General features: G+C 58.9%; 3 protein-coding genes across 3 annotated transcripts; 2 read left to right on the top strand and 1 right to left on the bottom strand.

Moving 5' to 3' along the window:
* Nucleotides 1-109: 109 nt before the first annotated feature.
* On the bottom strand, nt 110-13,391 carry PARM1 (prostate androgen-regulated mucin-like protein 1). Its single transcript, XM_037393162.1, has 4 exons — nt 13,286-13,391; nt 1,670-2,380; nt 848-926; nt 110-235 (listed from the first exon to the last, which is right to left on the bottom strand). Exons 1-4 carry the CDS (start codon nt 13,332-13,334, stop codon nt 151-153), a joined length of 924 nt encoding a protein of 307 aa, XP_037249059.1. The 5' UTR covers nt 13,335-13,391; the 3' UTR covers nt 110-150.
* A 3,720-nt stretch (nt 13,392-17,111) lies between these two features.
* On the top strand, nt 17,112-21,371 carry BTC (betacellulin; the record flags this gene model as incomplete). The annotated part of the gene is made up of 6 exons (XM_037393151.1): nt 17,112-17,175; nt 20,013-20,108; nt 20,391-20,508; nt 20,639-20,785; nt 21,068-21,175; nt 21,267-21,371. Coding segments are annotated over 5 exons (531 nt in total), but the record flags the coding sequence as incomplete, so codon positions are not given.
* A 3,287-nt stretch (nt 21,372-24,658) lies between these two features.
* DCTN6 (dynactin subunit 6) lies at nt 24,659-26,789 on the top strand. The gene is given in 8 exon segments (XM_037393139.1): nt 24,659-24,762; nt 24,836-24,900; nt 24,974-25,079; nt 25,590-25,678; nt 25,877-25,924; nt 26,205-26,307; nt 26,309-26,345; nt 26,452-26,789. Coding segments are annotated over 8 exon segments (570 nt in total). The 5' UTR covers nt 24,659-24,739; the 3' UTR covers nt 26,551-26,789.
* Nucleotides 26,790-27,928: the final 1,139 nt, after the last annotated feature.

Here is a 27,928-nt window from a genome sequence, read left to right as displayed (position 1 = left end):
GCCCTCCAGTTGCCTGTCATCCACCGGACCCACCATGATCCTGCCCGCAGCGGTGGCTCAGTGCCCAGGCATCTCCTCGACAGCGGATGTTCTGCTGCAGAAGCGGTTATAAATTAAGGAATTTTTTTTTTTTTTCCCTCCTCATCCCTGCTAGGAGTCGTCATAGAGGGGGTTGTTGTAGTTGCCCCAGGAGCCGTAGTCGTGGTCATCCAAAAGCCTGCCGTAGGAGGAGTGCCTGCCAGAGGAAAGCAAACCACCCAGCATTACTGCTTGCTTTGGTGCTTTATGACTTATTTTACTGTGGGGTGAAGAAAAAAAAAAAAAAGGCAAAAAAAAAAAGCATGTACTAGGTTTGGGATATTTTAGCAGGAAGCATCAGGACAGCAAATAAGCCCAGGCAGGATTTTGCCCCTATTAAACCACACTGGGACATGTCAAGGAATTAAAAACAAGACCTTTGCTCATCTTAGTTGTTGTCAAAGCCTCATTAAAGATGCTCAGCACTGGGCCTTGCTGCTGTTTATTGTCTAAGTCACGGTGAGACCCGTGGTAGCAGCTTGCCCTAGGGATAATTACTGGTTATGACTATGCTGAACAGCGTCTCTGGCATTTGAGTGAGGCTGTTGTAAAATGAGGGAGAAAAATTCTGCTTTTCAATATAACGTGGTAGAAAATACAACCTTGCTGGGGTCTGCACATCACCCTGCTGGGCTTAGGGACAGCATTTCCCCAGGGCTTTGCCCCTGAGCATCACCCTTGAGGTGGTGAGAGGGGATGCAGCCTCGGGGAGGTGGGGGGGTGAGGTGTGGGGCACAGCTCAAGGACCCTGCCCCCAAAACAGCCTTACCTGATCTTGAGGTACGCTGCTGCCCCGAAAACCAGCACCACCACCACGATGACCGTCACAGTTATGGCCACGATGCTCCCTGCAGAGGGTCCAACAGAAAGGGCAGCACTCAGCCCCCCCAGTCTCAGCCCCACACCCCGGCCTGTCCTGGTACACCTGTACCAGCCGTCTCTGCCTGGGGGGAATATTCCCTCACCGCTTCCCAAAGCTCCTCCGGAGGATGCTGGGCATCCCTATATTTTTTGTAACAACCCCCTTCCCGTAAAGGCAGGGCAGGAGGACTGGGATAAACCATAGCTGGGCTTTGCTTGCGGACTATGGCCTGGCTCCTTGATGCTCTCTCAGCACCAGGCAGCATTTAGTGCTGAGCCAAGGCCAGAAAAACCTCCAGATCCCTCCCTTTTCTGGCCTTATGAAGCACTTCGGAGCTACCTGAGCTTGCGGAAGAGGACAGGAGAAAGCTGGCATCAGCTTAATGAGGTCTCCAGGAGGGAGAAGCAAAACCTACATCTTCCTAGCTCAGGCTGCACCCACCATCCAGGCACTTGTTTCCTCTCATCCTTAAATGTTTCAGCTCAAATTTACAGCTAAGGATTTTATTCACGCCTCCGGGCAACTGAGGTTTGGGATCTAGGACTCCCTGTCTCCACTGGTGGAACAGATGGTGCAGGCTTCTCCAGGGAAGCTCAGCTTTTGCTGAATGGTGCTCTCAGAAAGCTGCCTACCTCTTCCCTTCCCATCTGGGGGGTCTTCCCCTCTTAGATAAGCACCTTGAGGTTGACATTATTTCTACATATGCATATGGAGAGCGGTGGTGCTCACCTGCGCTCAAGGCGCGTGGGACCTCTTCCATGGTGATGCCAGTGGAGAGGGTGGTTTTGCCGGTGGCCGTGGCCTCGGCTGCAGGAGGGCTTGTTGCAGTCACTGGGGGGGATGTCAGCTCCACGGCCAGGCCTGATGCCATGGCCAGCGTCCCCCAGGAAGGGACATCCTTGGTCAGTGCCGGTGGCTGGGTGGTGCCAGAGCTCATGAGGACAGGTGGTGAGGACAAGACTGTCCCAGGGGATGAGTACAGGTCGCCGGTGGAGAGGGAAGAGGAGGAAGAGGAGGATGCAGCTGTACCACTGGGGCTGGGAGTTGTCCCCAAATCCACCCTGCCTCCTGCCAAGCTGGCGGTATTTGCTGTCCGAAGACCTGGGGCTGTCTCCAAGGTTGGTGGCACCAAGCTGGGGTTGGAAGCTACGGGTGGGCTGTCTGCTGCGGTGATGGTGGATGTGGTGGCATAGCTCACAGTGACAGAAGCAGAAGCAGGGGACAGTGCTGCCGCTGATGTGGCATTGTGGCCATCTCCCTCTGCCAGCCCAGAAGACGTCCCATCTCCAGCAGGTCCCGTGGACATGAGCAGCGAGGGCTGGCCAGGAGTTGGCGTGGGGACAGCTGCATCCCTGGAGCCCGGCCCCGCTGGGATCCCCTCGGAGGGGAAGGGGGGCCTGGCAGGGGTGAGGACTGATGCTGTGGGTTCATCACCCAGTCCTAGGAGCAAGACAAAGAGGAATTAATAATGGGGACATCCTTGGGGCAACTTGGGGTTTGGGAATGAAGCTGGGAATAAGTTTATCGTTTTTAAAATGCTGAGAGCCATCTGAAATGAAGAGATGGGAAATATATATACGTAGCTAGAGGTGAGGTTTAAACCAGACCAGTTGCCCTGGCATGGGTCAACAGCTTTTTTTCCCAAGGCTGGGATACCCCCTGTCCCCAAACACCCCCTCCATCTTCCCAGCATCTCCTCCCAGCAGCCAGCAAAGCAGCAGGGGAGCAAGCTCCTCCTCGGCAGCAACCACCACCGTGCAGCTGGGAATGATAACACAAGATGCCTCTTTCTCCTCTCCCCCCGTTTCCTTGTGCATTCATTCATTTGTCTCCATTTCTTAGCATGCAGATGAGTCATTTTTTCCCCTGTCCCCACCAGCAGGCTGCTAGGGCTTTTCTTCTCTCCCCTGCCAGCCCCTTCTGCTCTCTAGGGCTAAACTCTGCACTGGGCCAGCACCAGCAGCAAGATCCCTCAGCACAGCTGGGCCAAGGGAGGAGCATGCCAACACTAAGTGACATCGGGATGGATTTTTATTCTCATGCATTCATTTATTTACACCCCCAGAACATCACAAGCCCAGCATAGGGAAGAGCAAGGACTTGCTCCAGTACAAACAAGCCTCAATGAACTAATTCTGTGAGTGCTAAGGACAAAAAAAACCTCAGGAAAATGCTGGTTTTGTGGGAACCCTGAAGCCAAACTCCCACTTCTGTTCCAGAGACAGGAGTTTGGTGCTAACCTAGGTGAGAAACAAGAACACGGAGAGCACAGATGCCTATCATGGTAGGTCTTTGTGAGCAGAGCTTGCAGACCGTATGGGCATCGCTGGTGGGTACATAAAGGTTCTCTCCCCATCACCAAGCCACCCACCAAGCTAATGCTGTCCCTTCAACATCTAACTGAAATGCCACCCATGGAGGTGACACCCAAGGGAGCAAGGAAGGACCAGACCTGCACCAGAGATGGGTGCAGATGGGACAGAGCTGTTGCTGGCCCCACACACAACTCTTCATTGTGCATAAAGCTGCACCAAGGAGCAGTGGCACGGGAAGGACTCACATTTGGGAGCAAGGGCTGTGCAACACAGGGTTCCTCCAGCAAAGCCCCTCACTGCTGAGCACCCAGGAGAGCCACAAGGCTCCCAGGGCACGGACAGCACCTCACACTGAAGGAGAGATGAAAAGACCACCCGCGTGCAAAAATGGTGGGATGAAGCAGTGGTGAGCAGGGACTCACCAACCGGTGGTGTGGGGTGTTTTCAGCTGCCAGGGTAAACAGAAGACTGGTGGTGTCTACTACAGCTTTGCTCAGGCTGCACGCCTTCAGTGGAGGAGGACAGCAGAAGGGACATCTCAGCTGAGGACCTCCAGCTGGCTGCAGCAAGTGCTGGGTGCACAGCACATCCATCATGAAGGCATTTTCTGTTTAGACACTGCTAACGTGCTTGGCCAGGGATTCAAAGCCAGCTCTGGGAGGCTTCTACTAAAGCCCAAGGCATTTAGGAGCACAAGTCCATCGGATGCTTGACCCAGAGGATTTTTTCCCCCTGGCACTGTAGATACTGCTGTGATGGACCCCATTTCCCAGGCAGGAAAGTCTAGGAGGTGGGACTGAGGCCATGGGTGCTCTTCTCCCAGCAACAGGCACCTGGAGATGCCTCGGAACTTTCATGCTCCTCAGGCTCTCTGTCTGCTGAGGCGCAAGGCAGATAGACCTTGGGATAAGGAAGAGGAGATGGATGACAAGCTGGAGTCTGGTTACCAAACAAGCCACCTAGCTCAGCACCTATGGTTTCCATAGCCAGCCCTGCCACAGCAGCGGGGAAGCACCCAGGCATCCCATCTCCTCCTTCCCAGCTTTTCAAAACATACCAGGCTCCCACAAAGCTTCTGCTGTCAACAGGGCACTCTGAGGTTTCCTTATCCCAAGATGTTTACATCTCAGGCTTCCTGGTGAATACCTGGGAGTTACTGGCATGTGAACTTGAGCTGCAATACTGTCATAATCCCCAGCTGAAAAGCCGCTAGTTCGGATGAACGCACTGGTTTTCACAGCTTGGCTTCACCCACAGCATCTCCCCAGGACAAAGCCCGCCCACAGCACTGGCTCCATCCGACAAACCTGATGGGTCCCCATGCATCCCATTCCCTTTCTCCTGCAGAGGCTGGTGGCTCCCTCGATCAGTTCAGACACTGCAACACCATAAAACCAGATATTCCCCCCTGTGCTGCTCCATACTCTTGCATAGCTCTCCAGGCTGATGGACCACAGGCAGCAAGTGGCAGGTCCCATGCCAGGGGGGTGGGACGTCCAGAGCACCAGAGCACCCTCCAGGGACCCGCACCATTTGGTACATCACTTGCAGTGGCCAGAAACAAGATGCAAGAACCTGCCTCTTCAATGATACTGAGGTTCATGTGGTTGATTTGTGCCCTTTTCATTTTTACACCGACACCTCCCCTTGCCCTTTCTTGACCAGGTTGGAGTATCCCCATACAGTCTTCCCAACACGCTTGTTTGAGTGGCAGAGTACAAAGAAGGGAGGCTGCTGAAACTGCATCGCCTTTTTTAAAAGAAAGAAGGTACAAGTGCCACTTCAAGCACGTTAGCCCACAACCTCCCCCATCACAGGAGCCAAAGGTGCCATCACCCACAAGCTCAGGACAGCACAGCCCGCTGGTTTTCATGGCCAAGGGTGGGACATGAAATCCCTGGCTGGATTCATGAGGAACATCGGGCAACAGAGTCTTTCTCAAAGATTTAACACCATGGGCCTTCTGCAAGAGGTCTCTGCCAGAGAGCAGAGGGTCTGCTTTGGAGATGCATGGATGGAAAGGCGTATCAGCAATACAAGTAGATATCAAGGCATGAGTGAAGAACCCAGGTACTCTGGCCCAGCACTTCTGACCTCGGATGTTGGGCTAATTTCCCCCCCTGCCCCAATCTACACCAGTCAGCAGCGATGTGAGGGAGGTGCCCAGCTGACCTGACACGGCATTGCCAAAAGGAGCTCACAGCTCATGCATGCCCTGAGCACAACACTTGGGTGTTTTAAGAGGTTTGCACTGGAGATGGCTAATCCAGGGCAGAAATCAGCTGCTATGTGGAAACTGAGGGCACTAGAAATGCTGAAACCCCAACTGAGCATCCCTTCACCCTTGGTGCTCTTCAGATCAGGGTGCAACACCCACGTATTTTGGTAAAATAACCCTTTCTCCATCACACCTTGGCTCAGATGTGCCACTTCAACACATAGCAGAGCCTGCAGCCCATAGCGTGTCGCACTTTCCATCAAGCACAGCAGAAGCATCCCAGGGCTGGTAGCACCTGGACAGTTTATTACCTCTCTAAATGTAGGTGCTTCCAGTCTCTCTGGGACACAGGCAGCTTGCCACCTCTCTGCAAAGCCATCCTGGTACCCCACATTGCTTGCTTGTGCTTTGGGGTCAGCAGAGCTCATGATCTGCTTGAACTTTGGAGGCAAACCAACAGGGACCTTCAAAAGCTGGCTATACTGCCAGCTGGGATGAGTCAGGAAGTTTCCGATAATATCTAAAGGGTATACATTCAGAGGGCAAGCCAAAACCGGCTGCAGGAACAATCCTTGGCCACTGGCTGAGCGCTCCCAGCCAAGCAGGTCACAGGTCACAGGAACATTTCCCAAGGGAGCAAGTGCAGCCGAAGGCAGCTCACTGCTCAGCTCAGCCCTGGCTTTCCCCATCTCCCCCTGCTCCTGCAGCATCTTTGCCAGCCAAGCTTTGGTTTCCAGGTCGATTGGGCTGCATTAACCTCCGCTAGCAAGCCCTGCCTGTGCCAGCCCTCTGCTATGCTCTTGTTCCTCCCCCCGAGCCACCATCTCCATCAGGTTATCTGGGACCCGGCTCTCACCCACAGCACATCACCCCCCCACATACAGGCTGTGCCCCTGCGCGCAACAGCAAAAGCCCAGCTGGGACCCTGGAGGCAACGCAGGCTGCTTCTGAACCGGGTTAGGATGAGGGGGAGAAAAAGGACATGGCTGAGGACCCCCTTGGCTGATAGCTCCACGCATCCTCACGCCACTGCACCCAGCTCCTGGACAGGCTGCCCCACAGGTGGGTGCTGCCTGTCCCCGCAGAGCTGGGTGGCCAGAAGAGCACCCAGCAAGCCCAGTCATCTACCAACACATCCAGAAAGGAAAAGAAAAGCCAAGGTGGGGGTTTTCTTCTTTTACCAGCACCTGGTCTGTAGGAGTTGCAGCTGTGAGCAGGAACCAGAGCAGTGCGCTGGAATAAGGGACAAAAAAAAAAACCACACTAGAAAACTTCTTTTAGGACCACATGACTTCAAAGGCTAAAAAAATCTTCAAACATGGGTTTGTCAGAGGGACCAAAGGATGTTAGCTGTGAAAGGATACTGAGGATAGCTCAGCCCTGAGGAATTTGCCCATCTAATTCACTTAAGGCAGTTGAGCACCCTGCTAGAATCCAGCTCAGAGCAGACAGGCAGGGGACTGCCAGGACAAGGAAAACAGCGGTGTCACACTTTGCCACCCCACAGGAGCTTCCAAAGGTCCTTCTTCTAGATTGCCTTCCCTAGGAGTATGGAAAACAGCCAAGAAAAAGAAAAACCCAAACCCCTATAATTCAAATATCTCACTCTTAGGGATTACTAACCCTGATCACCTGCCACCCCAAGGCATGACGCTCCCACCTGATGGGTTACCTCCTTCTGCTACCTGCGTGCTCTTCTGGCTTCTGCGAGCACCACAGAGGTGGGGGTCTCACCCTGGCAGGAGTTGAACACTCGTGCTCTGCTCGGGAAGCAGCTGCCGGACCTGGCTGGCAGCCTCCCCAGCAATGCATTTCTGAGGTACTCCAGAAGCAATTGCAGCAACCTTTTAAATTGTTCTGCCAGCTGAAAGATGGCATAAAAACCAAGGGAACATCTCCAGCCCAAGTGAATGACATCAGATGGAGCAGCCGTGCCACAGCAAACAAACATCCACTGATAAAGCAGAGATGGAGCTTTTAACGAGCTTCACTTTATGACTCATCACATCTGATGTAACTACCAGAAGGTCCACATGACCTCACCCACACGCCACATGCCTACTCTCAGCCTGAATTAACTAAGGCACCCGTACCCCAGCTGCAGGAGGTGATGCTCCTCTAGCAGCCGAGGTCTCAGGGATAATAAAAGTTTCTGCACCATGAATATTATTTTTGCCTCCCTCCCAGCAGCTTGCCCTGACTGTACTTGCACGAGGAACCAAACCACCCTTTCTGAACAAGAGAAAGCAACAGAAGGAGACTAAGCCACTGCAACCAGAAGGTCTGTGGAGCACCCACAGCATGCTGTGCTGGTGCAGCAAGGTCAGGTACCACTTTCCGTGCCAGCTCAGCAGCTGCTTCTGGGGCAGGCACTAACAAAGGCATATGACTAAGGCCACACCTAAGCTATAGACTAAGGACCATACTACTCCTTAAAGCAAAATTCCCTATTAATTTCACCATAGACCCACAAGATCTAGGCAGAGTAGGCAAAGAAGGATGCTGATAGAGCCTCATCCTCTGCTCAAGATAAGGAAATACATTGTCTGGGGTCAACACAGGAGATAATTAGAAGCAGCATCAGAATGTTAAAGATGAACAGGTTAGAGACAACTTATACACAACACAGATCTAAGTACCACCCGGCACTACAGGGACATACAGCCTGTATGTATGTGTGTATGTACACCACCACCCCCAGACAGCTAAGACAAAAAGCTGAAGCCTGAGCTTCAGTGAAGGTCCTGACCCTGTCGGCAGAGGGTGCGTGGATCGGGGGTCCCAGGAGAGGCTTGTTGGGGTGCTCAGGGGCTGTTAGCGCAGCTGGGGCTCCAGCATAAAAGCTGGTGGCTGGAGCTGTGTCCTTTCTGTACAGTATTGCTGGGAAAAGTGTTATGGATGATGATTTATAAATGATGGTATTAGGGGAGGAAAGCATGTGCATGGAGTGAGGTTCTCTTTCAACGTTTTTAGAGGAGTAACCGGACCCTAAAGGCTAAGGTAAGCTGGTGTGGCTCACTCTGGATGATGTGTTTGATGGTGCACAATCTTCTTTGACCTTCTACAGGTCATTTCTTATGCTGCTTCTCACCGTGTAATGATGATAGAGCATCCCTGCCTGCTCTGGTCCTGCAGTATGCGTTGGTTTATTACCAGGTTAAATGATGCAGAGCAGTAAAACAATTTATGTTTAAATATAGGGTGAGGACTTCCTGTTCATGACCTTGTTGGCTTGGCTTTGGTTTCTGTAGCTGGGGATTCCCATACCTTGTGCTGTTATTCTGCAGTTCCCTTCCCCCTTGTTCGTGCTCAGGTGCGATTGTGCTGTTGCTTCTTAGCAATAGAACTGCTAGCATCTGACTGTGGACGGCAAAAGGTCTCCTTGTTGTGGCTGAGGCTAAATAAAACTGGTTTTTGCTTTGGGTTCAACTTGTTTTTCAAGCTGCTCAGCACGGGGCTGCCTCACCTTTTCTGTCGCTATGTAATTTAGGCTTTGGTGTTCACCTCCCTCTTCGCTGGTTGGAGGGCCCTGGCTGCAGTAAATAAGGCTCTGATTGAGCTCTGTACTGGTATGGCAGAAGTAAGAGGGAGGATGTGGTCGTTGTCTTGGGCTTTGAGCTTCTGCCTCTGTGCTTCTAGGGCACTGTTGCAGAGCCCTGCCGTGTTATCCCCAATAAATAAGGATGATGGGGTGGTCTAGGGGCAGCTCTGCACACCAACGAGCTTTCCACGCCATCCCAGAGGCAACATCCAGCAGGGTTGGTACCGGGAAATGGTAAATCCTGGGGACATGTCTGGCTGCTGTCAAGCTTCCATAAGTAAACCAGGGCCACTGTGGTGGCTCCAGGTCTGTAGCAAAGCTCCGGCACTGCATGTGCATGCTGGTGACCTCTAATACTAGCAGGACCACCCCTGGGTGATGCGCTGCTGCTTGCTTGGCTCCTGCTGTTGCCAGCTTTCCGATGGCAGGTTGTGTGGGTGAGGGTATAAAACCGGTTGCGAGAGGAGGAAGAACCCAAGTGAGAACACCAGGGGCCAGAAACATCAACAGGTAAAAGGCAAAGCTATCTGATAATGGCGTAAAGAAGCCAAGGCTGTCAGACCAAATAAATTAGCAGTTGCTCTGATTTACTGCTGAGCTGTACTGGCTTCCTGTGTGATTGGTTTTGCATGGTCGTTAAGTGGTCTAGGTCTAATTGCTCTGAAGCCTAAAGCTTTCCGTAGCTAAGAGGAACAGCGTGGCAATGGAAATCTTTGTGCTGTCTCCACGTGTCCCTCGCCATCCAGAGGCCCCATCCCTGAGGGAGAGGCTGTCCCAAACATGCAGCTGGCCAGGGCACCCTGGGGATGTCCCTTGGCAGCCCTCCTTGAGGATGCAGCCCTCCACCAGAGAGTTGCTACTGAGCAAATCCACCTGTATCAACCCCCTGGATGTAGGGGCTGTACCAGCATCTCCTGCGGATGCCTGGCCTGCCTCTTGTGAAAGGCAAGAGCAAAATCCCCACGCCCAAACGCGTCAAGGCGGGGGCTTTGGGCAAGCCAGAGAGGAGAGGCTCCAGGTGAGGTCTTTGCTGGCTGGTGGGTCACAACCTGGTTTGGGAGCAGCAGATGCTGCTCCTATTGCATGGGAGTAAGGAGCCAGTGTGGAGGAGCCCTGGCTCACTCTTGCACGCTCTTCAAACCCTGAGGAAAGCTGTTGCAAGCAGATGGCTCTTGAGGAACCAGGTGGACAGCTTCACCACCCTGCAGTCACCGCTCTTCCCAGAGAAAAATGCTAATGCTGACTTTTAAAATAAAGGCAGTTGCCTGCATGTTGCATGGTCCCTATGACCAGCTCTTCCTTGCCTGGGGTGAGTGACCAAGTCCTTCTCAGGCAACCATCTCCCGGCATGGCCAAACCCAGCAACAAGGGCTGTTGGGTGCCCAGCAAACCTACCCTTCACAGCAGCTGCAGGGCTGGGTGGCCACACCACCCTCTGTGCAAAGAAAACATGATGTTTCCCTCCACAAAGCTAAGCGTTGCTTAATTATTCAACTCATGAAGCACTTGATCCTGAAGTTGCAATGATATTATAGCAGAGAAGGAGGTGAAGAGGAGCCTTCAGAGGTTTTTCTCCTGCTGAGTGACAAAGCAACCTGTGGCTACGGGTCAACCCATGCAGCCAGAGGTGTCTGCTGAGGACCTGGGGTGGAAGGCCTCTGCGTTCCTGGAGAACCCCTGACTGGCAGGGCCCTCTGTCCCCCTTGGGGTGGGGTGTGCTGGCAGGCGGTCACCTGCCTTGGTGGCGTTAGCCGATTGCTGGGCCTAAGGAGGCTGCTGGGCAGCGTGGGAACTGTTCCTCTTGGTGCCGCCTTCTGCCCTTATTAAGAGCAAGAGTTTGCAGCACCAGCTTCTTCCTAAAATTATTTTTGCTTGATATAAATAAAAAAATACTTTAGATATCACATGTTATATTTCTGAAATGCGCAAATATGCGTATGCTGTGCTTATTTCCCTGGGATGTTGCACCACCAGAGGAGGAGCCGTGTCAGCTCCTTGGGCTGGGAGGCTGGCAGAGAGACCTGCCTGTGCAGTTGGGCTAGGACCCCCTCAAAATGCATTTTCCCGGGCAGATATCTTTGATATGGCTCTTGAGCTGCCCAGGTGTGTTGCAAACAGCAGTTCTGCCCAAGTGAACAAACACCAGTTAATTTTCCTGGCTGGCTGCTAATTACGGCTTCTAGGTGCAGCTTTAAACATGCACCAGCCCCATCCCAGCCTGCCCCAGGAGGGGAAGCAGTTGGGTTCAGCAGAGGGGGTTTTGAGCATCCTTTGGGATTAGAAGCTGAAGCTGTTGCTTGCTTGTTTAGGCTGGGAGTGAATAATTAACTACCCATCTCCCCTGTGCTCCAGCTCACATAGAGGTGAGTGGGGCCAGGAGTGCTGAAAACAGCCTGTGGTGCCCCCAAAAAGCAGCTTTTCCCCCCTGGAAGCTCCTTGCAGAAGCACCCAAAGCCTTTAAAGCTGAAAGGTCCCTTTTGCAGGGACGTTAAAATGCCTCAGCCACTGGAGCAGGGTGAATTGCTATATGGGAGAGCAGGCTTGGGGCTGCGGCGACCAGGTGTGCGTATGGGGCTGGGCATCACTTCAGGAAAGCAAAGCAGGTTTGAATTTACATCCCGAGTAAGAAGTAATAACAGGATAAAAACTTCCTTGTGCAAGTTGCCATTATTTCATTATGTGGCCAGGCAAAGCTCAGCCCTGTATTACTCCTACCCAGTGACGTCCTCTTTATCACTAAGCCCCAAAGAATGAGCTTGAAACGTATTTAAATCATGCTTTTTTTTTTTTTTTCTCATGGGTGATAAATACATATCTTTAAGTGTTATTTTGATGGGACAAAAAAGTTGTAGAAAGTACCCGAAAGATCTGGGGCTTTGGGGGTGTTTGGGAGCAGCCCGAGAGCTGCGGGACTGTACTCCAGGGAAATATTTCCTGGCTTTTCTGCCAAGCATTGGTGCTTTAGAGAGGGATGGTCGTGGGAACAGCTTTGGGTTTGGCCCAGGCACTGGGAAAAACCCGCCTCCCAACCCCAAAGTGGCTGAGGGCTGACTCCCAGCAGCGGCTGGCTGCTCTGGAGCCGCTCGCCAAGGCGGCGGCTGAATTGGGGCCAGGCAGAAGCCCGCAAAGGAGGTGAGCAGCATCCCCAGCATCCCTGCGGAGCAAAATGTAGGTTCATCCCCATCCCTCCCAAATGCGCTTGTTTGGAAAGTACAGAAAGAAGAGCATATTGGCAAACTCCCCTTTCCCAAGGAGAAGGATTTAGCTGGTTCTCCCTCCTCTTGCACCAGTGGGGTCACTGAACAGGGGAAGGTCTCCCACAAGGTGATGTGGTCCAGGATGATGCTTTGCTGTCCCCACAGATGTGACCTCCCCAGCTGCCGGTGTGGGACCGCGGCTGCTGGCTGTGGGTTTCCACAGGGAGCTCAAAACCTCGCCCAGCCTTGCCCCTCGCGCTGCTGCATGCTGGTGGCAGTTTCACAGCAGCTTTGCCCAGTGTGTTTTTCCTTGTGCACGTCCCCGTCGCTTGGTTATGCAAGTGTGCTTTTCATGTTTCTGATCAAGCAGCTCTTTGTGGTGTTTATTAAAAACCCAGTTTGGACAGAGGGATAACCTGTGCCTGCTGTCATTTGAAAGTCCTCACTGTTGGGCTGGCCGGGGACCGAACTGTCTCCTCTGACTGTTGTAGTGGGGGGAAAAATGTCAAATCGGGGCGTTTCTATGAAATGGGGGCATGAAATTGCCGGGGGGCAGGTGGAGGGAGATGCCTTTGGCTGGTTGGAAAAGCACCAGGCGCTGGGTGTGCAGAAGCATCTGCTCAAGGCTGGGGCGAGTGATAAAAGCTGCTTCAAAGCAGTGACCGTGCTGGGAAGGGGGGTGCGAGGCTGGGGGGGTTGTGCCAGCCCGGGTGGGGGGCTGCCACCAAGGAGCTGCTGGCGGTCCCCTGAAGTTGTCCTGCTGCACCCCGGCTTCAGGCCAGCCAGGGACCCCTCTGTGGGGCAGGGGTCGAGGAAAAGAGGGGCAGAGCCCCTCTCGCCTGGCCCCACGGGTGTCGGGGCTGCGGTTGGGAGCAGTGGGGGTGCCGGCTGTGTGGAGCCCGTCCCCGGGCATCCTGCCTCTGCCGCCAGGGAGCCGGGCTGTCCCCGGCAAGGGGGGGGGTCTGCCCTCCCACCCCCACGCACGGCTCCCAGCCCACCCGCGGGGCTCCCCGGTACCGGTACACACCCCACCCGCCCCCCCCCCCCCAGCCCGGTGCAGCGGTGGGCGCTTACCTGCCGGGAGGAGGAGGAGGGCGAGGAGGAGGCGGCAGCAGCTGCCCATGGTGCCGGCGGCGCTGGCAGCCGCGGCGGGAGGGACGCCCCGGCCGGCCCCGCTCCGGCCCCCGCCGCCGCCCCGCTCCGGCAGCGGCCCCGGGCGGACAGCGGCACCTGCCGGCACCGGGCACCGGCGGGAGGGGCGGCTGCGGCAGCGGCGAGGGGCTGGGGCGGCCGCTGGGGCTGGGTGCCTGCCCCGGGGTGGGGGGCACTGGGGCTGGGTGCCTGCCCCGGGGGGGGCAACTGGGCCCCCAGCAGCGGGGCTGGGTGCTGAGCACCGCACCGGAGCATCACGGAGCCGGGTGCTCGGGTGCCCGCTGTGCCCCGTGCCTTCCCAGGGCCACGCCGGCTCCTGCCTGGGTACAACTTAACGGTTGTAAAGAAATTAATGCACCTTGCCAGGGCATCCCTCTGCTCTCGGGGGTCGGGGGACAGAGGCCCCCTCCTGCCATGGCTGGATGGGGTTGCGCTGCCTGCCCTCACTGCTCAGCATCACATCAGGGGGTCCGGGGGGCACCCCAGGTACATGCATCAAGGGGACACAGGCAGCCAGCGCCCTGCCTTTCCACGGCACGAACGGCTCCCTAAAAGCAGCTCCCGGTGCCCGAAGCACCCAGCCAGGAGATGCCTGTGGCACAGCAAGATACAAGTGCCATTTTTTATGCCTTTCCTTCTGGAAAGCGCTTTGCTGCGGATGGAATGTTCTCAGGCCAAGCTCATCTTCTCCAGGCTTTTGCAGGCTCATGATGGACAAGGATGTCAGCAAGCCCAGGCCGCGGCCAGGCTGTCTTTAACGGGGTTATGCAGCCATCTATTCTGTCGCATCATGTGGCAGTTTCTCGGGATGGATCCTGGCCCCGGGCCTAAAACAGCAGGACACAAATTCCAAGTCTGCTGGCATTTCTGGAGCGGCCAGGATACCGGCTGCCTTGCTGTACGTCGGGCAGCATCAGCATCACAGGTCTCCTTGAAACCTTTTCTCAGCTTAGGAGGAAGAAAAATAATGCTGTTATCCTGCGGGAACTTGGCGCCATGGGAACCGTGTGGCAATTTCCCTGCCCCTGGTTTCCCACGCTTTTTTTTTACTTTCTTTTGCAGAAGGTGCTGCGTGTTCCCATGAGCAGGAGGTTTCCGAGGAGAGGGCAGGACAGGGCACAGCCACCACCCCCTGCCGTGGTGCTGGGTGCCTGGGTGGGGTGCTGGGGTGCCAAGGGCTGGGCTGTGTGAGCCTTGAAGGCCCCTGCCAGGCATCCTTGGGCTCCAGCTGCCATCTGCTGGCTACCTCTGTCTGGTCTCATCAGCATGGTCACCCCTACCTGGTCTCATTGGCATGGTCACCTCTGCTTGCACCCATCAACATGGACACCTCAGCATGGGTCACCTCTGCCTGGTCTCATCAGCATGGTAACCACTACCTGGTCTCATTGGCATGGCCACCTCTGCACAGCCACCTCAGTAGAGCCATATCTGCCTGGTCTCATTGGCATGGTCACCCCTGCACAGCCACCTCAGTAGAGTCACACTTGCCTGGTCTCACCAGCATGGCCATCTCTACTTGCACACATCAACATGGACACCTCAGCATGGTCACCTCTGCACAGCCACCTCAGTAGGGCCACACCTGCCTGGTCTCATCAGCATGGCCACCTCTGCCTGCACTCATCAACATGTGACTCTGCTGAGGTGTCCACCTGCATGGTCATCCCTGCCTGCTCTCATCAGTATCGTCACCTCTGCCTGGTCTCATTGGCATGGTTACCTCTGCACAGCCACCTCAGTAGGGCCACACCTGCCTAGTCACACCTGCCTGGTCTCATCAGCATGGCCATCTCTACTTGCACCCATCAACATGGACATCTCAGCATGGTCACCTCTGCCTGGTCTCATCAGCATGGTCACCACTGTCTGGTCTCATCTGGCATGGTCACCTCTGCACAGCCACCTCAGCAGGGCCACACCTGACTGATCTCACCAGCATGGTCACACCTGTTTAGCCACGTCTGCCTGGTCACCTCTGCCTAGTCTCACTGGCATGGTCACCCCTGCATAGCCACCCCAGTAGGGCCACATCTGCCTGGTCTGATCAGCATGGCCATGTCTGCTTAGCCACCTCTACTTGCACCCATCAACATGGACACCTCAGGAGGGCCACACCTGCCTGGCCACCTCTGCCTGGTCTCATTGGCAAGGCCAGCTCTGCCTGGCCACATCTGGGGTTGACACCCACTTGGCCACACAGGTCCCTGGGCCTCCCTCAGGGAAGGTGTGATACTCATGGTGACAGTGAGAGCAGAGGACACAGGGCCAGCAAAAGGTGCCTTTTTGGAGATACCTTCTGCCAGTCCTTCCCTGCTCCTACTGGAGAATGGAACCCATTGCCTCTGGTGACACCTCCAGGGTCTTTTAAAATCCCTTTGAAATGCTTTTTCTCCCCAGTTTTGTCCAGATATGAAGGATGCTGAAGGGAAACCATTTTCTTTTGGTGGGCACAAGCATCCAGCTCCTTGCTTTTGCCCGCCCCACCAGGATGAAGCCAGCTTCTCTTAGCTGGCACCATGTCACATCCAGGTGCCAGTTGCCAGTCTCCCCAGTCTTGCCCAGGTCCCTGCTGTCCCCACTGGAGCTTTGCAGCGTTGCTCTGATGGTTTAGCACCCATGGTCTGTTTTTGGGGGGCCAGGGCTGGGCTCTCCCCCTGCGGCCAGCTGGGAGCTGGTGTAGCCGTGAGCCGAGGGATCTGCAGCACCGGCACGCCGGAGCTTGCAGCTGAGTTTTTTGGCTTGCCGGGGCTACGGAAGCTCGCTCGCACCCTGGCCGGTGGCCAAATGGCATGGCTGGGTGGCTGCCAGCACCTGCATTAATAGCTGCCAGCTTGCGGTTTGAGGTCACCCGTTCTTTCCAGTCTTTCATTTCCCCCCACCTCAGAACCCTCCACTCCCTTATTTCATGCCTGTAACGCCCCCGAGCAGGCAGCAGCCCCGCCACCCCTCCCTGCCTGCGCTCCTTTCTGCCCAGTAAAGCCCTTTTGCTTTCCTTGGGGCCAGAACAGCATCAGCTCCCGGCGCTGAATCCCTGCTGAGCATCCCCAGATGCCAGGAGGTGACATGCCAGCATCCTGGGGGACACCCTCAACCCCACAGGACTCTCCTGCTCCTCAGGACATCGCCTGGGGGACCAGAAACACTGTCCCAGCCACCCCAAGGCCAAAATACCCACCCCAAGGCCAACGTGCAGGAGGCTTGTGCCAAGGCACAGCCCCTCACAAAATAATTTGTGGCTGCCGTCATCCCCCGCTAAGGGCTTTGGAGGGTGTTTTATAGCAGCTCGCTAGGAATAAATTTCCCTTTCCGTAACACGCTGCTCAGGGATAAATGGCTCTGGGGAGGTGAGGCCAGGCTCGCCCACTATCCCTTTGGGCAGGGGAACGCCCGGACCCCCCCGCCTGGAAAGCAAGATGGGGGGGTCCCTCTGGCTCCCCGAATCCCCAGGGATGCTGGGGCAAGGCACCTGTCTGCTCGGCATCCGCTGCGCTCGCTGCCGCTGGCAGGGTGGCTGATGCGTGGGGAGGGGGCACGCGTGGGTGGGACACGCGTGGGGGAGCGAGGCTGAGGCAGGGGGCACCCTCAGGCCGCCGGGGGCCGTGTCCGGCGGGGTGGGAGCCGGGCAGGCGGAGGCGGCGGCGGAGGAGGAGGAGGCGGAGGAGGGCGCTGGTGCTGGCAGCGGCCGCCCCGTCCCGCCCCGCAGCCGCCGGGCACCGGGCAGGCGGCGGCGCGCATGGAGGAGGCGGCGGCGGCCCCGGCCCCGGGCGGCGGCCCTGGTACCCTGCTGCTCTGCCTGGCCCTCGCCTCCGGTAAGCACGGGGGTCCCGGGCTGCGCCCCCTGCCCCCCCCCGGCCCTGCCCGCTGCCACCCCCGGCCCCCTTCTCTCTCCGTCCCAGCCCGGGCTGGTCCCGCTGCTGCCCGGTCCCAGCTGGTGATCCCCCGCCTGCCTCCCCGTCCCGTCTCGGTGCTCCCCCGGTCCCATCCTGGTGCTCCCCTGTATCCCCCCCATCCCATCCTACTGCTCCCCTGTCCCACCCCACTGCTCCCCTGTATCTACCCCGTCCCATCCCATCCCGCTGCTCCCCTGTATCCCCCGTCCCATCCCATCCCGCTGCTCCCCTGTATCCCCTCTGTCCCATCCCATCCCACTGCTCCCCACTCTGATCCCGCTGCTCCCCTGTATCCCTCCTGTCCCACCCCATCCCGCTGCTGCCCCTGTCCCATCCCAGTGCTCACCGTGGCCACCCTAGTGTTTTCTCCAGTCCCAGCCCAGTGACTCCCTGTCCCCCCTGGACAATCCCATCCCAGTCCTTCCCCCATGCCCAGCCTGACATTTACACACTCCTGTCCCTGTGCTCCCCCATGCTTCCCTGCACCCATCCCAGTGCTCCCCCATGTGCCCCCAGGTCCCATCCTGCTCCTCCCCACCATCTCATCCTCTCTGTCGTGGCACCTTGGCTCTGAATCCCTGGACCCTATGGGGCCAGCATGGGGCTGGGGTATCCTGGCTGGACCCTGGAGCAGGGCTGGGATGCTTTTACCACCTGTTGGTGGGACGCTGCTGACAGATGCCTGAACACCTATGTTTGGCTGTCCTAGGCAGCACTGGGGATGGGGGATGCTGCAGATGGGGCATGCTGGGGAGGGGGAATGCCAGGGAGGGGGGAGCCGGTACCTGTTCAGCAAGTGCGTGAGCATCCCAGTGTTAGTTCCATAGTGCATGGGCAGTGGGCAAAGCAGGCAGCTGCCTGCTCGGGCTGGCAGGAGATAACCGCAGGTTATCAGCCGGGCTTGGCAGCACCCCCCCAGCAGAGAGCGGCAGCCCTCGGGGTGTTTTTTTAGGGGGGGCTTCCCTTCTGTGGGGAGCAGTTCGGGTTTGGCATTTTGGCAGGGCTGGTGACAGTGCTCGGCAAAACCTGCCAAACCTGTGCTGGGAGGAGGAAATCAAGGGTGGCCAAGCTGTTTTGGGGCTGGGGTGCCCATCACGCCAAGGCAATGCCCTGGGAAGTTGTTCTGCACTTCAGGCTTGCCCGAGGGAGTACAGAGGGTGTTACGGCAAAATAATCCGGTGTTTGGGATGCTTCCCCGGGTTATCTCCAGCAGCTCAGGAAAGGGTGCAGCCTTAGATAGCCGAGCCGGGCTCTCCGTGCATCAAAAGGATGAAGTGGTTTGCACCTGCAGTTCCTGGGCGCTGAGATCTGGGTGTCAGGGGGCACACACACCCCACACCCCCTGAGCTGGCGGTGCTGCCGGGGCGGTCCTCGCCAAGGGGCTGCCAGCCCGGAGGATGCCAAAGCTCTGCATCTGGTTGCAATAAGGGTGGGGATCTCATCTTGGTGGAGATCTTTCCGTACCGAGCTGCAAACTCGGTCACCAGGGGTGAAGTCAGCCTCCCTCCCTGCACCGCCATGTGTGTGTCCCTGCTGCCCGCAGCTGGTTCCCAGTGGGGCAGCCGCCCCGTGGCTCATCCCCTGGCTCCCACCAGGCAGCTCCCACCCAGCTGCCTGGCCCAGACCGGGCGGTGGGCTGTCTGTCCCCACCGGGCTCTTTGGGCCGGGGAGGGGATGCTCACTGGTGAAGACCCGGCAGTTCCAGCCCTGGCTTGGTTGTAGCTCTGTTACCCAAAGCACGTCGTTAGCGTGGCGGTGGCTATATATAGCCAGGAGGGATGCGTGTGCTGGGAACGGCTCTGCTGTGAGACAGGGGGACACCAGAGGTTTGGCCAGGCAGCCCCCCCCCGCTGCTGCCAGGGTGGGACAATGCATACCGGGGATGAGGCTGCTCAGGCTTAGCTGCCCAAACTTCCCTCTCTCCGGGAGGCCTTGATGTGGCCGAGCTGCAAAGTGCACCCACTCTGGATGGAAACACCCCCCGGCTTCAGCGTGCCACCACCGTGGGAGCCACCCAGCACCCTGCCCCATCAGGCAGGACCTGTCCCCGCTCCCCTGGGTGCCACCCAGCGGGGTAAATCACTGGGGAGGGCCAGGCTGGGAGCGGGCCGTGCTGAGTCAGTGCTGGTATGCCAGCGATCCGGTTACTGTCGCCGTGGCGTGCCAGGGCTGAGCTGGCCCTCAGCTCCTCGGCTTCGTCCCGTGGCCACGGCGAGCATGACTGTCGCTTTCCCAGCTCGATTCGTGCCAGGTATCCCAAGCCCGGGTGCAGCGGTGAGCGATGGTGGTGATGGGGATTGAGCGCTCGCACACTGGGAACAGCTGGGCTTTGGTGGGTGCTGACTGGCAGCATGGCCATCTCCTCGCTCCTGTGGCTGCTGTGGTTTTCCCAGCTCGGAAACCCAGGCTTTTCAAAAAGGGCAACGCAGCAAGCTGGGGATCCCTGGGGATCCCTCCCTGGGCATAGGAGCTGCTGGCTGCTGGCAGGCAGGGCTGTGCCCCCCAACACCCACCCCGCTGGCTGCTGGACCCCTGGTTTGTTGGGCGGAGGAGGCAGGCGGGGACCGGCTTTCCCTTCTCCTCATCCCTGGGGAAAAGCTGATGCTGGCAGGGAAGGGGGGCCATGGGCACAGCTGCGGAGCCCTTTGCCGGTCCCCTCCCTGCGGCTGCAGTGGGGCGGTGGTGGCGGTGATGCCGGGGTGGGGGTGGGGGCTGTGGCCAGGCCCCTGCTCTGAGCCACCTCCGCTGCGTTCCAGGCTTGGCGTTCTTCACTTGCGTGGGTGCCGACACCAATGTCACCGCCAGCCATGGCACAGAGGGGTTGGCCTGCGACACGGCCAAAGGCTGCACGGGTAAGGCACCGGGGCGAGGATGCTCGAGGGATCTGGCAGTGTCGGATGGGCACTGTGGGGGAGAGGGACGGGGTGGAGGAGGGGCAGGGTGTTTTGTCTAGCATAGCCGTGTGGCACCCACTGAGCTGGGAGACGCCAAGGCCAAGGACACATGTGCTGGCAGCTCGGTGCAGCTGGCCGCGCTCAGACCTGCCGTGGGGATGGACCAACCCCAGGATGCTGCTGTCTCTGAGCAGAAGCGTAACGCCCCATGGGGGGGTTCTTTGTCCTTGTCACCCCCAGGGAACGTGACGCAGCTGAGGCGGCAGGGTCACTTCTCCAGGTGCCCAGAGGAGTACAGTCACTACTGCGTCAAAGGGAGATGCCGCTTCCTTGTGGCTGAGAACGCACCAGCTTGTGTGTAAGTCACTGGTGGCAGGGACGTGGTGGCACAGGGTGGGGGTGCTGTGCCCGTCGGCCCTGGGCGAGCGGGACGATGGTGGCACGGGGACCATGGCAGTGTTTCGGACCCTCCCTGTGCCACGGGGCAGATGCGAGCGAGGCTACACGGGGGCTCGCTGCGAGAGGGTGGACATCTTCTACCTGAGAGGCGACCGGGGCCAGATCGTGATCATCTCCTTGATCGCTGCCATCGTCACCCTCATCATCCTCATCATCTCCGCCTGCCTCTGCAGTCAGTACGTGGAGAGGGGGACACAGGGTGGGAAGGGAAGAGGCAGCTCTGGATTAGGAGGGAATGCTGCCCACCTCTGCCAGCTTCGGGCAGGTGTGGGCTGCCCTGGCCGGGGTGCAGGCTCAGAGGGTGCCGGGAGGTGCACGGGGCATTGCTTCGGGGCTGGAAACTGCAGCCTGCATGGCTCCTGCACGAGGAGAGCAGAGGGTGGAGGAGGAGCAGCACTGCTGCCATGCCTCATTCCACCTTTTTGGTTTTCCCCTTTTTAATTACTAATTAACTCCAGCCACTGTCGGAAGCAGCGTAGGAAGAGAAAGGCGGAAGAGATGGAGACGTTGAACAAGAATTTGCCTTCCAAAAGTGAGGACGTGCTGGAGACGGGCATCGTGTGAAGGTGGGTGTGGGCGGCCAAGTCTGGTGTGACGGGAGACCCCCCAATGTTGTTGGGGGGACACCGAGGCCAAAGACCTGCTCTCTCTCTGCAGGAGCACCAGGTACCTGCAGGCGGGTCCTGGACAGCAGCACCGGCTGGTTCGATGGGCGAGGGCTAAAATTTACAACGGCTTGAATAAAGGGGTGACGGAAAGGTGTCCACGTGTCGCCATGGTCCTTACAGGCCCCCCACATCAGGGGGGGGTCAGGCCCCAAAGCCCCGCCCCCCCCCCAGCGATGTTTTCCCGCCATTTTGCCTTATCCCCCCCAAGCGGGGGCCCTGCCTTTCCCCGTCCCGCACAGCCCCCAGCCCTGGCCGGGCCAACCGGGCGTGGAAAAGTCTCCCCGGTAACGGAGAGCTGCGGTGCTGCGTCGGAACCGATAGGGGGCGCCGCGCCGTGTTACCCCCGTACCTGCCAGGGGACGCCGCCGCGCCGGGGCAGGTGCACGGCGGCTCCCGAGGCTTCACATCCCCCGCTGCCGCCAGGGGGCGCCGCCGCCGCGGCGGTGGCGGGCGCGGGGTCCCGGGGGCGCTGCCGGGGGTCCCGCCGGGCCACCACGGCTGCTCCCGGTGCCGCCACCCTGCCTCCCCTCTCAGGGGCCGAGCGGGCACCGGTGCATGCGGGCCTGCCCCGGCTGTCCTGTCTCCCCGAGGCGACCCCGGGGACGGCTTTCGCGGTCCCGGCAGGAGGTGGCCGCTGCCGGGCTGTGGAAACCGTCCCCTTCCCTCTCCCCCGCCGTCGGGCTCCGGTGCGGGAGCGGCGGCACTGGCCGCTGCCTGAAGCTCGGGCCTATGCCCTGCCGACAGGCAGCGGGAGCCGTCCCCGGACCCCGGCTGCTGTGGCCGCAGAGCTCTGCCCTGCCAACCAGGGGTGAGCGGTTCATTGCCCTACCCCCGGTGCGGGACACCCCGTAGGTGCCCGGGCAGGGACCGGTGGCTTTCAGCACCTACCCTGTGGTGTCCCCTCCCAGGACCCTGTGATGCTGGGGGTCCCCAGCAGCTCCCCATTTCAGCCATAGGAACAGTCCCGACTCGAAGCATGACCTGGCACCTGGCTGTGGGGGCTCCACGTCATGTCTCCCACACGGTACCTGGGAGAAGCGGGGACCCAGCAGGGCTGGGGGTCTCCTGGTGCAGCCGGTGACCCCTCCTCTCGGCACAGGCTGGTTTCTTATACCCAGCTCTTTCCCAAGGCAACTGTGGGCAGAGCAGAACCTCCTGCTGGCTCTGCCGAAGCTGGGAAGACCTCACACTGGTAAGCGTGGGACCTACTACTAGGGCAAACTGGTTTCCACTGGGCTTCAGCCTTTGGCTGGCCCTGCCTGACATCATCCTTCCAGGCGGATGCAGCACCATCAGGCACTGCCATGGCAGGGCCGGGGGCAGCTGCAGGCCCTGTGCAAAGCCCTGCTTCGACTGAAAACCTTCTTTTTCAGCTCAAAACGTGCTGTGGTGGGAGCAGAGGCCACTTCATGGATCCACACGAGCTCCTGCAGCCCTGCCGGTGAGAGCCAGGGTCAGGCATGTTGGTGCTGCATGTTTGGGGCAGCAGGAGTGAGCTAACAGTGACCAGCCCAGATGCCACAGGCACTGGTGTGCTGCTGGCCCTGTGGCTGCTGGTTGTTACGTTTGTGCCGCTGCAGCATGGGTTTTTTGGCCAGATCCAGGATCTCACCCACTCTCCCAGGGAGAAATGGGATGTTACTGGTGTCCCATCCTGATCTCTCCCTCCCATGCAGGTACGTGGCACTGGCCAGCTGCTGCCAAAAGCGCCGGTGAGTGGCCAGGCAGAGCTGCCCATGCCCAGGAGGCAGGCAGGGTTTGCGGGACCAGCAGCTCTGGGGCTCTCTGGGCCAGGCTGTGCAATGCTGTCGGGAGCTCCGACTGTCCCATGTCTCTCTTTGAGCAGGGACAGACAGATGGACGGACAGAGGAGCCCCAGGAAGAAGCTGGGTGCCCTGTGCATGGCCCTGCTCCCGGCATGGACTACATGCCTCCAGGTCAGTGGTTTGGGCCCCCATTTGGTTGAGGCCCAGCTCCATTTATGGGTCCCATTTGTTTGGGCTCCTGTTTGTTTCTGGTCCAGCTCAGTTCACAGCTTAAGCCCGGTTCAGGCTCCTGTTTGTTTGTTTCTGGCCCCGTTTATTTCAGGTCCTGCTGATGATGGCTCCAGTTTAGTTTGCAGGTCCAGTTCATTTCAGCCCCAGTTCACTTTTGGTTCCTGTCTGTTTCTGTACCAGTTTTTCTGATCTGGCTTCAGATCCAGCTCGTAGATGGCTCCAGGTCATTTCCATGCAGCTCACAGGTGGCTCCAGCTGATCTGCTGCTCCTGTTTGTTTCTGGTCCAGCTCAGTTTTGGCTCCAGTTTGTGGATGGTTCTGGTTTGCAGCTCCAGCTCCTCTTCACTTCCAGCTCATTTTCAGCACCAGCCTGTTTTGGCCTGGCTGCCCTGTGGCTCATTACAGCTTGTGCTTGTTAAAATGATCTTGGCTTTTGGCCAGGTCATAAATCAATCAGTCATAACTCGAATATGAATATTAAATGTCATAGTTGTACACACACTCACTGATCAGTTTGTGTTTATTAACGATTCCGGCAGCTGCACACACCTTGAATAAAGAGCTGGACACACAAGGACGTTGTGAAAAGCGCCTCTCGCCCACCGCAGAGGCCGAGCTGGACCCAGCGTCCATCGCCCCCCCATGCTGCGGGGACCCAGCGACCGGACCCTTCCTCCGGGGGGGCCCCCGCACACCTGTCCGTCCCCCCCCGCCCCGGCCCCGTTCTCAGCCCCGGGAAACGCCCGGCCCGCGCTGCTGAGACCCCCCCAGGGACCCTCGAAACCCGCCCGGCCGCTCCCGAGCCCCCGCAGCCCCGGGCCCGGCCTCCACCAGAGCGGGGAACGGGCGTCCGGGCTGCACCGGGGGCAGCGGCGGGGCCGGGGGATCGCTCCCGGGCCCCAGCAGCGACCGAACGAGCCGCCCTCGCCGGGCTGCACCCCACGGGGCCGGGGCCCAGACACCCCACACACACACGGGGCCGGGGGCTCGGGCTGCCCGCACGGGCCGGGCCCTGCGCTCCGCGGGCCCCGGGCTGACCCGGCCCCACCGCCCGGCCGCAGCCCCCCGCACACCCCGCGGGTCGAGTCCCCACCCCGAGCCCTGGGACCGGCCGGCGCAGCCCGGCTCCAAAGCCGCCGGGCCCGGGCCCTGCTCCGCAGCCAGAGCAGCGGCCGGACGGGCCCGAGCCCCAGCGCCCCGCAGGGCCCGGCCCGGCCCGGCCCCGCCGCCCCGAGCCCCCGCGCCTCGGAGGCCTCCCCGGCCCCGGCTGCGAGCCCCGGCCCGGCCGCTGCCCTCCTCACCTGGGCCGGGTGGCGGCTCCGAGCGCCGGGGGCTCCCGGCTGCAGCGCCGCCACCTCACGGAGGGGGGGGGGGGAGACCGGACCCCCGCCCTGCCGCGGGTGGGGTGGGGTGGTAAGATGGCGGCGGCGGGGGCGGCCCCGCGCAGGCGCGGCCCGGTGCTGTCATGGCGGAGAAGGTGCAGAAGAGGTGAGTGCTGGCCGGCCCCCGCCCGCTCCCTCCCCTCAGCCGTTCCCCTCACACCCCCCATCCATTCCCACAGCGTGAAGATCGCGCCGGGGGCCGTGGTGTGCGTGGAGAGCGAGATCCGCGGGGACGTGACCATCGGTAAGGGGCGGCCGGGGCGGGGGGGGGGGCGGCGGGGGGCGGCCGCGGGGTAACCCCACGCCGCTCCCCGCAGGACCCCGCACGGTGATCCACCCCAAGGCCAGGATCATCGCCGAGGCGGGACCGATCGTCATCGGGGAGGGCAACTTGATCGAGGAGCAGGCGCTCATCATCAATGGGTCGGTCGGCAGGCGGGGGGTGTCCCCACGGGGCTCCCCACGGGGGTCACCCCCGGCCGCCGTCTCAGGGAAGGGGGGGGAGGGGGCAGCCACCATCCGTGTCCCCCGGAGCCCGGCGGGTGGGCAGGGGTCCCTGCAGGGGGCTGGCTGCGCTTGTGTTTGCGGTGTGGTGTTTCCTGGGTGTCCCGAGGTGGAGACCCTCCATCCCTCCTGTCGGACCTGCCCTTGTGCTCACCGCTTTCCAAGCTTAAAAATCTCTGGGGAGGCCGAATTTAAAACAGAAAACCCAAACTTTTCCTGCTTTTATGTGTGGCACTGTGGCTAGGGGAGAAGTACACCCCCTCTGAATCCTTCTCAGATCTCTAGAAGGATCCTAATCCCAAAAACCTGATGCTCTCACTGGATGGGATGGGATATCAGTGACTTCAGCTGCTCACACAGCTGAGCTGCCAAGCAGGACGGTGTCTTTGTCATCTCAAAACCTGAAATGTATTCTTCCATCTTCCACAGGTATCCAGAGAATATTACACCCGAAGCGGAGGAGGTGGAGCCCAAGCCAATGGTCATTGGCACCAACAATGTTTTTGAGGTTGGGTGTTGCATCCTTGCGGCGCAGGGAGGTGGAACGCCCGATACACCGTGCCTGGGGATCGGTATGGGGGCAGGCACACGGGGGGCTCTGCCAGAACAGCCCAGGGCTTTTTTGGGTGCAGGGTGGTGGTTGGAAACGGTGCCAGGGTTTACCTTTTGGAATAGAAGCAAAACACTTTACAGTTTTCTTTAACACAGACGTGTAGATTCCCAAGCAATGAAGGTGGGAGATAACAACGTCATTGAATCCAAAGGTAAGTCTTGGCTCATCATCGTGGCCCTGGTGAGGTTTTGCTCTTGCAGATGCTGGGAGTAGCGGAGGATTGCGTGTTGGTGCCTTGCTGTAGCTGAGGCCAAACTGCAGCTTGCCACGAAGCTGGGATTTTCACACAGAACCCACCTGTGTTGCTGCCTTGGTGGGAGCTGGCTCCGGTTCCTGGTGCTGAGCAGCTCATGGTGCTGTTGTTTGGTGGTGCAGGGTTTAACCGCACTGTGGGCATGGCTCTCACAGGGATCCCTCTCTTTCCCTGGCAGCATTTGTTGGCAGGAATGTGATCCTGACGAGTGGCTGCATCATCGGGGTCTGCTGTAATGTCAACACCTACGAGGTGATCCCTGAAACACCGTCATCTATGGGCTGACTGCCTGCGCCGTGTCCAGACCGAGCGGCCACAGGTGGGTGCCACACGCAGGTGACACACTGTCACCCTCCTGTCCTCTGCAGGCTGCCCGAGCGGGGGCAGCGGGGCTGCTGGCTGACCTCCCCTGCCTCTGTTTCCAGCCCCAGACGCTGCAGCTGGATTTCCTGATGAAGATCTTGCCAAACTACCATCACCTAAAGAAGACCATGAAGGCCGCGTCCACTCCGGTCAAGAGCTGAGCACCTTCTGCTGCCGGTGGCCGATGGGGGGGGTTGTTTGGTCCTGCGAAGCACTACGTGGCCCCCAGGAAGCAGCTAGTCTCCATGTCCCTCATTCCATCTTGAAAACAAAAAAAAAGTCTTGCTTCCTTGTGTCCTTTATTGTATGCCACCGAGGATCTCGGACTGCATTGGATCCGCTGTCTCTTGTGCACTAACTCTGTTGCATGTGATTTGTTTTAGGAATAAAAATGTCACCTCATTTCTGTCGAGGGGGTCTGCAGTCCTTTCGGCGTCAGGTAACGCTGTATCCCGGCCCTATCAGGGTGGACTTTCCCTTGCCTCGGGGTGTTTGTCCCTGCGGACATCCCTGCGGACAGCCCTGGCCCTCCTGCGGACCAGCCCTGCGGACATCCCTGCGGACAGCCCTGGCCCTCCCCTGCGGACAGCCCTCGGGAGCAGCCCTGCACCGCTCCCGCTCCTTCCCCGGCTTTACCGGCAGAGGGAGATGGACCCACGCTGCGGGAGAGCGGGGAGGGAGGGGTGTCCGGGCCCTGCACCCCCGGACCCATGCGGATGGTGGGTGGGAGAGGCTCCAGGGCTGGTGCTGTGCTCTGCCTCCTGCTCGGCTGCCCTCCCGGAGAGGCCGGAGCGGAGCTGAAGCTCCTCCGTGCATCAGCCCTTCTGGTGAGCTCCAGGCAGGTCCGCACCTCCCAGCCACCCTTGAGATTCCCCGGGGATGTTAACAACTTCCCCATCTATCCTTGTACGGCACAGCCCCCTGCTTTGCCTTAGCGTGGAAGGAAAATGGTGTTGAGACAGAAATTCCTGTAGGAAGCAGAGAGGAGAGGGCATCGGCAGCTGCTGGCCGAGGAGCCCCGGGTACCTGCTGGGCATGGGGTTAGATTTGGGACCAGGAGATGCCAAAAATAAAATCCCACCGTTTCCTGGCTTTGCGATTCCAACCCAGGGTCTGGCACTGCAGGGAAACCACAGGTCTTTCCCGAGCTGAGCACAAACAAGGGCTGCAGACATTGTCGCGGTGGCTGCTGGTCTCTAGCCCACCCGAGCAGCCCCCCCAAAGCTTTCTGTGGAGCTGCCCACGGAGGGGGAAAACAGTGGGACATGAAACACATCTTTCCTCCCCAACTTCTCCCCTTGCTGAAAGATCTTTTGCTGGGAATTTACCCCCAAAGTGAGACACTCCAGTGGATTTGGACAATTAGATCGGTCCCCACACTTTAGATTCCCTCTGGGGGCCGCCTGCCCTCATAGGCAGACGCTTCCCACTCCCCCAAATCTGGCTGGCGCGGCGCGTTTCCATCTCCCTCCCAGCACGAGAGGTTCTGCTCTGGAAACCCTCTGCTCTCAGCCAGTGGCCGCACTGAGGCCGGCAGGC

The sequence above is a fragment of the Falco rusticolus genome, chromosome 1, assembly GCF_015220075.1.
Source record: "Falco rusticolus isolate bFalRus1 chromosome 1, bFalRus1.pri, whole genome shotgun sequence".
NCBI classification, from domain to species: Eukaryota; Metazoa; Chordata; class Aves; order Falconiformes; family Falconidae; genus Falco; species Falco rusticolus.
Note: the sequence above shows the minus strand (reverse complement) of the source record. Positions and strands in the feature narration are given on the sequence as shown.

What these genes read in the sequence shown, in the direction of transcription:
- PARM1 (XM_037393162.1), bottom strand. Translation starts at nt 13,334, where the DNA reads ATGGGCAGCTGCTGCCGCCTCCTCCTCGCCCTCCTCCTCCTCCCGGCA. An exon ending in CCTCCTCCTCCTCCCGGCAG is followed by an intron (nt 2,381 to 13,285) that starts GTAAGCGCCCAC and finishes TCTTGCTCCTAG; the next exon opens with GACTGGGTGATGAACCCACA. An exon ending in CCCACGCGCCTTGAGCGCAG is followed by an intron (nt 927 to 1,669) that starts GTGAGCACCACC and finishes GACCCTCTGCAG; the next exon opens with GGAGCATCGTGGCCATAACT.